At 43.3% G+C, this 9342-nt stretch overlaps 1 protein-coding gene across 1 annotated transcript; it reads right to left on the minus strand.

The window, feature by feature from the left end:
* On the minus strand, positions 1–3606 carry LOC115571015 (neurogenic differentiation factor 2-like). The gene is made up of 2 exons (XM_030399992.1): positions 3292–3606; positions 1–1399 (listed from the first exon to the last, which is right to left on the minus strand). The coding sequence occupies exon 2, from the start codon at positions 1384–1386 to the stop codon at positions 292–294; it is 1095 nt and encodes a 364-aa protein (XP_030255852.1). The 5' UTR covers positions 1387–1399; positions 3292–3606; the 3' UTR covers positions 1–291.
* Positions 3607–9342: the final 5736 nt, after the last annotated feature.

Consider the following 9342-nt stretch of genomic DNA (forward strand, 5'->3'; position numbering starts at 1 on the left):
TTATAAAACATTGTTGTTTTTTTTATTTCTGCGGTTCGTGTCATAACATGTTTAGGCCTATACATCTTTTAGGTCAGTTGCACTCATTCTGCATACAGGATAATACTGGACACACTTTGATAGGAAGTACAACAGTATAGGGATGACATCAGTAGAATACAGAAGGTAATCAGGGGGCTCTTTTCTGCCACTTCCGTCTCTCATCCTCTCAGAAGCTCTTGGTTCCCAAACAAAATATTACACGTTATAGGATTGTCATTAGAAGATCAACACGTCTTAATGAAAGGGCGCTCAGTTGTGAAAAAAAGCATTGAGGTCCTCGTACGGAGGCGCCCTGTCGTGGTGCAAGTGCACGTCGTGGAAAGGTGGAATGTTTTCCGAGTGCGCACCTCCGCTGCGCGCTCCCGAGGGCCCAAAGGGGAGGCTGTGGCTGGGTCGAGACGTGGCCAGTCCGGAATAATGCATAGAGTAGTGATAGTTCCTGTCAGTCTCAGAGGGCTCCTGCTGTCTCCCGGACAGGCCGCCACCGCCGCCAGCGCCGCCGTTCAGGCACACGGGCGGGCTGTGTTGGCCCTCGTAGTCCGGGCTGTTATAGTCAGGGGACGTCCCGCCCGGCGGGTACACACCCCCCTCGTACCCTGAACCGTAGGAATGGCTCCGCAAGTTAATCGCACCGGTTCCGGGCTGGTAGTGCGGGCTGGAGAGGCGGGAACACCGGTAGGAGTAGGGGTGGACGGAGAAGGGGGAGCTGGGCATGTGGAAGCGGGCTCCATCTGTGCACTGTTCAGTCAGGAAGTTCCTGGTGTTCAGCTGCAGACAGCCTGCCACCAGGTTGGTGGTGGGCTGGGACAGGCCTTTGCACAACATCTGCACGTAGGTCACCACATCTGGACGTTTCCCGTTGCGTAAAATCTCCCCAAGGGCCAAGATGTAATTCTTGGCCAGCCTCAGAGTCTCTATCTTGGAGAGCTTTTGGGTTTTGGAGTAGCACGGCACCACTTTGCGCAGATTGTCCAGCGCGGAATTCAAGTCGTGCATGCGCGTGCGCTCCCGCGCGTTCGCCTTCATCCGACGCACCTTGGAGCGCTCCACGCGCGCCGCCGTCATCTTGCGCTTCTTTGGGCCGCGCTTCTTGGGCTTGTCCCCGCTGTTCTCATCCTCGCACTCCTCTTCCTCGGCGTCGTCATCCTCGTCGTCGTCGCCGGCCATCTCGGACTCGGCCCGGCTGCTGCCTTCCAGCGGCTCGTCCAGGTCGTCGTCCCCGAGGTGGCAGGGCTCGTGCTCGTCGTCCTTGCCCTTGCAGTCGTCGTTCTCGTTGTCCTCCACCCAGTCGGCCGCGAGCCTCTGGACGTCCGGCAGCACCTCGCTGAACAGACGGCTCAACATCGTGGCAGGCAACCTGAAAAAAAGAGACACAGCCGAAGCTTTAACCGGACTGTTTGGCAACCTGCTGCTTCTGCTGAGGTGCGTCCCTGCGAGGCCGTCCCCGGGGGACACACGCCACCATTATTACCCTGCTTCATTTGGAGCCGCGTGTGGCACTTATCACTCAGTTCAGACCGTCTGTCACGTCCTTACACATTTAGGCAGCCCTGCTTGTAGACACGTGCTCATTTGCATAGGTCACGTTTCTCTCGCCTTGAGCCTGATTTAATAAACCTCCAGGCACACTGTCTGAAATGTGTTTACAGGAAATATTGATTTAGGAAAAAAAGAAACATGAAACTACACTTTTCATATTTAGTCTGACGTGACTCCGACGTGAACTGAAATAATCGGGCCTTTAAACACGTAAGACATCTCCACGTTTGAATTCTGGATGTGAGAAAGACTCCAACCGTTTAAAAATGATAATAAATATCAGATGATATTAATCGCTTAAAAAGCAGCAGTCTGGGCCTCTGCCCTCAGCAGTCCGGCCCGGCTTCAGAAGGGCCCCCCAGGGACGCATTAAGGGTGCGGGTCCCTCCTCCGTCCTATAAATTACCACCGTGGAGGAATTCCAGCACAGCGAGGCCGCACACTGGTCCACAGCATCCAGAGCTGATCTTCTTCTTTTTATTATATTATAAACAATCTCTCAATTAACAGGTTTTCAGTCTCGCTTCAGAGGAGAAGAAATTAGAAAAAAAATGCACATAATTCTGCATGATTGTGTCGCAGATATCTGAGAAAAGGGAATACAGATTTTGTAATACGTGCCCAGGACCAGACTTCGGACACCAGGTAGGCCACAGGGAAAATAAACAAAAACCAAAAAACCTAATCCGACATGTTCTTTAATGAACTTTAATCCGTCTTTACTCAACAGTTTTTGCGTCAGGAAAGAACTGATTCAAGATGCGAAAAACTTTATTGTCCATGAATGCAGGCATGATGGCTGATGATGGAAACAGACAGTAACACGTTAGAAGATTTAATGAAGATAAAAAGATGACGCGATCGACGAGCCGAATGATCTTTTTTTTTTTATTTGAAATTTCAATTTGGTTTAAAGGTTTGAGCTGAACAGAAGCCGCCTTGGAACTATCACTAGGCCACGATTTAATGTAACATCATCATTTGTTTTAAAATAAAACTTACTCGTCGGGAGCGTTTTCAGATTTAAATCCCTGATAACAAATCGACTAATAATCCAAATTTAAAAATGCTGTTTTAAAGCTGGATTTATACCCGGTGTAAAATCTGTAACATCCCCCAAAATCTTCTGAGTTTTTCTCTCCCACTGATCTGAGCTCAGCTGTGCGCACTGAGTCCATGAAGGACGTTTTTCTTTTTCCTTTTTTTTTTTTTTTTCCTAATCTTGTAAGCACAATGTAATTAATGCCAACCAATACCTTGTCAATTAGCCCGTGTATCTCTATGGAGAATTCTACCCCCACGGTGCTCTGACGCGCGTCGTCGTGCGCGCACACGCACGCACACACGCACAAACACACGCACAAATAAGAATATGATAAAATACACAGTCCAGTGCTCGTTTTTTTCTGAGGTTACACAAAGGAGACTATGGATAAAGAAAGCGCAAGAATTTATTTTTTTTGCATTTTGTTTTTTAGATGTATGAAAGCAAAAAAAGTCAAGTTGATCAATGTCGGCGATAAAAGAGGATATATTAATCTGATGGCGAGAAAAGCTGCGCGAGATTCGATTAAAAGCAATTATCCCTGCCTCTGATTCCTCGCTCTGCACACACAAACAGACGCTCACACAAAGACGGAAAGAAAAAAAAAATAAATCGATCCATCTCCCGATCAGTCGTGATATTGATCGGAGACGCGGTCACCTTACCTCCGCGGTGGAGCTCAGTGACGGGGCAAAGCGGGTTTGTTTACACCATCTCTCTCCGGGTGGGCATCACATCCACACGCCCTGCACGGATGCTTGTGCAGGCGAGGCGCTGTGTTCCTGCTCTCACACCTCTCTCTCTCTCTCTCTCTCTCTCTCTGTCTCCCTCTCTCCCTCTCTCTCTCTCTCTCTGTGTATCTCTCTCTCTCTGATGCTGATGCTGCTGATGCTGATGCTATCCCGAGCCCGAACGCGTGGAGGGAGCCGTGTGGCACCTCAGAGGCAGGACTGGGTGGGTTACATACCAGCTCTGATGCCAGGCCCATATGGCTGGCACGTCATTGGCAAGAGCCATCACATGAGAGCCGGTGATTGACATGCGGCCGCATTCACAGAGACTGGCTTCCCCCTGGGGGAGAGGGACTCGCCATCTGTCACTGAGCTGAAAGAGAAAATGGAATAAGGAGTGAATGGCACAAAAAAAAAGAAAAGAAACGGACTGGATTCAAACGGCTTCTGTTAGCCTCCATCTTTGGGAGGAATGGGGTTAATCTCATATAGAAGGTTTAGGAAAACAATCTCTTTATAGGAGGAATAATTAAAGTAATCCTATAATGATCAGTTTTTACAATGATATCATCCACATATGATTGGGTCGTACTCGTTGGATGAACAATCCTGCACATAATCCTCATCATTTATTAAATTTTTTATTTTTTTTTTTAAAAGGAAAGCCCACCAGGAGCAGATAAATCCCCATTGAAAAATGCTACAAGGCAAAAAATTCCAGGTTTTCAATTCATAAGATGGGAAAACACAAAGGGCCCGGGATAAATAAGGGACCCGCCATAAAGATCAGAGTCAGGGTGCAATTGCCTAAATGAGTCAATTGAACTGAGCCAAGCAGAGCGTCTTGGTTTGGGTTGCCAGGCTTGGCACAGGTGCCAGTGGGCGGGCTGGTGCCAAAGGTGGCAGAGGCACAGATTGCAGAGAAGGGGCCAGAAGATGGGGCAGGACAAGAGAGACACACACAGAGAGAAAAATAAGAATGAGAAAATAGAAAAGGGACGGCTTATCATCCTCATAATGTCGGTCGGGTTCAGTTTACTGGCACACTTTTTCTAAATTTTTTAGTAAGACAAGCAAAAAAAAAAACAAACAAAAAAAAATGTTTGAATGAGCAGATCAGAGTGTTTCTGGTCCAGTCCTCTGTTGATGAGGAGTCAATGTGAGGGCAGGGTCACACCCTAACATGGTGTCATCATCCGGAGGGGCAGAAATGTAAAGGAGATTTAGTGTTTTAGTCCCCCCAAAAAGGTCAGTTATCCTCATCTTGGGTGTTTTTCAATGAAGTTAAGCTCCAATCCGAGGAGTCTATGTCACATTACATCATGACTAATTGACATTCGACTAACAACGGGTGGAATATTCATATCTGTTTACTGTTATAAATGAATGACTTTATTTTATGGTAATTTTCTTCTAAAGGTTTTCTTTATCATGATGTCTCCTGTTACGAACAATCATGAAATTCTTCCAACATTCAGCCTAATTCTCACACCAAAGTGGCAAATTAATGCATGATTGACAAAAAACAACAACTGAATTTTAAAGCAAACCATCAATGGGAGTCTGGTTTATAGGCGTCAATATGAGTGATTTGAATTAACCCATTTGTGCCCACGACTGACATTTTTTAATGTTTTTGAACTGCTTGTCTGAATAAATAGATTTTCTTGTCATACTCAATTAAGGTAAAGGGGAAAATGTGTAATTTGAATGTAAGTTATAGCTTATTACTTGTGTTAACACCAATGCTGGTGTCTGTACATTATCAGTGTGGTGGAGTTCACACAGGAGGTTCTCGCTGTGTGTGATTTCTCAGGCAACATGTGGGTGACATCTACTGGTTATTGGAAGCTGGTGCACATCCGAGGAAAGACAATATTCAAAGTGAGGTCACTCCTTCAGCCAGATAATAAAACATAGATTATGAGTGGAGTGAGGCCTTTATTGTTTATTAGTGTGTTGTAGATGTTTAGCTGATGATAAATTGTGTGTTAAACCCAACGATGCCTCTGTTTCATTCATTTTATAATTGAAATGTTCCCAAATCAAATGCACAATGATTGATTTCCTGATTGGTTTAAATCACCTGAATGAAACTTCATTCATGATTGATATCTGAAGATTAGATTTGCTTATCCTCTTTATATCTTTATATTAAAATACTGTTTAAAGGATAGATTCACCCAAGAAGTTGAATTAATTTGGGATCTACCAGTGACTTGGATCACGCCGATGAGCTATATGGAGACACTTTTTAAAATTATTATTTTGGTTTGTTTTGTTGTTGTTTAACATTTGAGTAAAATGCTGCAACGCTATTGTGCTGTGAAGCTCCAGAGTTGTTTTATGGACTACAAAAATGAACTCCACTTTCTGTCAGCATGGGGGAGAGTACATAATGACTGTATTTTTCATTTTTGGGTGAACTTATCCTTTAATAAAGGCAGTCATGAGGGGGAGATGGAAGTATTCTGGCACCTCCTAGTGTTGATATGCAAACATACACTGTGGCAGACGGTAGCGCTCGCCACATTATTGATGGGAGCACTGATGGATTACATTGTATATTTGCTGGTTTTGAGACAATAATCCTGTAGATTATTTCCCTGCAGCTCTGTGCATTTTAATGTTATCTGCGTGATTGATTGCAACATGGGATGTTCTTCTTTTTCCTATGTATTAAATATTAGATGAAAGCTATTTATACTGCCCCTTGTTTTAGTGTTGCAAATCAATCAATTAATCAGTCAATCAAACTTTATTTATATACATTATTATATATAGACATTTCAAAGTGCTTTACAAGTGATTGAAATGGGATATTATATAACAAACATGGATTCAGACAATAAGACAGCACTAAAATATGTGAAGTCAAAATGATTAAAGTTAAATAATAAAAGATAATACAAGCAATGAAAATACAGTATGAAGTATGGATTTCTAAACATCGCCAGTTCTCATGCTTATCTTTTCAGGATGACGGTTGAAGTGGAAGTGAACTGAGCCACAGATGGGCTGTTTTCTAAACCTCCAAGGTTGGAGTTTTATTTTTCAGCTGAAGACCTCCCACAGCAGGTCTCAGTTCACTTGGCACAGATCCAGAGTCTTTCTCACGTTCACTACAGTCCAGGTCGAACCTGTGGGCGGCTCGTGGGACTCCCGGGTCACAGGGTGGCCTGCTATTTCTCCGGTCCAACAGGCGGGAGATCTGAGAGGAGGCCCTCACCGAGCCATGAGGTAAATGAAGATTTAATCTGATGACAGAAAAGTGTGAAGATTGGCCGCCCTTTCTCTCATCACACACACCTGTTTCTCTTTCTTTATCCTTGTGTCACCTCGTCTTCCTGTCTCCCCCCTTCTCACCTTCCAACCTTTAAATGCACAGTAAGGCGTTGTCTGTGTGTACATTTGCATCTGGAGCCTCCATCATACTGCCAGCTGATACGCTGCCATTAAAAAATAGTGGATATCTCTTGCAGCAAAACATTGCCTTCACCTCTCTCTTTTTTTGTTGTTCATTTGCATATGAGTCTGTCCTCTCCTCGAACTTGCTCTCGAGCCCTCACACATGCACACCGACACATGCACACACGCTACGCTCGCTGACTGCCAACACTCAATACTGTGAAGAGAATCTGTTGCCATGGTAATGAATTTCCCAACTGACTATTCTTATATATTTACATAACATATGATAACGCCTAGGTAGCTGCTGCAAAGAGCAATTTGTCCTTCTACCTTCAGAAACATGAAAACAGAGGATGGGGGGGGTTTCATGATGACTTCTCTCCAGGATAAACGTTGGCAGTATGTGCTTCTGCAAACCACTGATATGGTGAAAATGTACATCTCTTTATGTTGCAACTAACGTTAAAGGTTCAATTTACAAATTTCGGCTGGAGATTTCCAGAAGTCTAAAAATATCTGTTTTTTGTCACCACAAACACGACTTAACATTGTCCTGAAGTCGCCGTAAAAATACCCACTTTTTGTCATGCGATGTCCCAAAGTCGCCTTAAAAATATGTAGTTTCTGTCTCCACAAACACGACTTGACATTGTCCTCTAGTCACATATATAGTAAACAGTTTCTGTCTCCACAAATACGGCTGCCGATCCTCCGAAGTCGCCTTAAAAATATCTAGTTTCCGTCATCATAATCACGACTCGACATTGTCCTAAAGTCGCCTTAAAAATATCCGGTCTCTGTCTCCACAAACAAGGCTCGGAAATTCCCATTAGTCACCTAAAAAAAATCTAGTTTCTGTCCCCCAAAACATAGTTGGCGATGTCCTGAAGTCGTCTTATGAATATCCAGTCTCTGTCTAAACATACACAGCTGGCGATGTCCCAAAGTTGCCTTAAAAATATGTAGTTTCTGTCTCCACAAACACGACTTGACATTGTTCTGTAGTCGCATATATAGTAAACAGTTTCTGTCTCCACAAATACAGCCGCTGATCCTCCAAAGTTGCCTTAAAAATATCTAGTTTACATCATCATAATCACAACTCGACATTGTCCTAAAGTCGCCTTAAGAATTTTGGGTCTCTGTCTCCACAAACAAGACAGGCAATTCCCTCTAGTCACCTTTAAAATATCTAGTTTCTGTCCCCCAAAACATGGTCAGCAATGTCCTGAAGTCGTCTTGTGAATATCCAGTCTCTGTCTCAACAAACAAGGCTGGCAATGTCCCAAAGTTACCTTAAAAATATCTAGTATTTGTGCTGATAAACACGGCTTGCAATGTCTCCAATTGCCTGAAAAATATCCAGTCTCTGTCTCCACAACCATAGCTGGCAATGTCCCAAAGTCGCCTTAAAAGTATCCAGTGGTGTCACTGTGGTCACTGGTCCACTCCCATCCACCACCTCCTGATATGAAAGTCCGGTCAAAAACATACTGTGCTGTGTATTGTGAACGTGACATGACATGCATTGTACAAATGTGAATAGAGTGTGTATGACAAACCATTGTGGACATATGAGTGGTGTGCAGAGAAGTTAACTGACTGTGTTGTTATATACATATATACACATATACAGAAGATTACAGATAGAAAGTACTGTGGTCCACTGGCAAGAAGAAAACTTGGTCTGCTATGTTCTCAACTTCTGTAAATGCCATCCAGAAAGTTTAATTTATTTATTTATTTAACCATTGTTTAACCAGGAAGTCCTTTGAGATTAAACTCTCTTTGTTGAAGGGGACCCGGCCAAAATAGAACCCCATTACAAAGTTAAAGGAAGTCAAAAAAGGAGCACATTTAAAAATAGACAATGGATGAAAGATAGATGATACAAAGTCCAGCTCAGGAATAGCAAACGCCCTCTTCTTTGGTCACACAGTTTTCTTTTTTTTATAATCAATGTTTTGAACTCTTGAAGGGAGACAGCTGAAGTGTGTTCTGAAGGTGATTTCATGACCCGGGATGCAGAACAGGAGGAGGCTGCTGCAACTGCTGTTTTGTTTTTAACCTCGCCACTCAGATCCAGATAACTTCTGATGAGATGATCAAAGAGCAGCAAACGGTACCAACGATGTTTCTTGATATTTCTCCTAAAATGAGATAGAACTTGATTTGATCCATTGTGCAGGAGTTGCAGTTCAAAGTAGAACACAGTTCAAACATAAAGAAAAATGTAAATATGAAATATCAAAAAAGGCAAAAAAAAGTAAACATACACTCAATCCAAAGTGCAAAAAATTGTTAGCTGCATATACATATTTGTTCAATATCAAATCTAAATTACACACAACTGTATATGATTAATTTTATCCCAAAAAGTGTTTAGCTCATTTGAGCAGATATGAGTTTATATGCCCATCCTAGATCCTGCAACCACCAGTGTGTAATTGTACAGATAAGAGTCCACTCTCTCCTCTTACTCCTCTCTCCTGAGCCACTTTACATGCCAGTCTCCAGATAATTGACGTATCATCATCATCATCATTTATGTATTTGTATTTTGCTGTTTGAACA

The sequence above is a fragment of the Sparus aurata genome, chromosome 20, assembly GCF_900880675.1.
Source record: "Sparus aurata chromosome 20, fSpaAur1.1, whole genome shotgun sequence".
Lineage (NCBI taxonomy): Eukaryota > Metazoa > Chordata > Actinopteri > Spariformes > Sparidae > Sparus > Sparus aurata.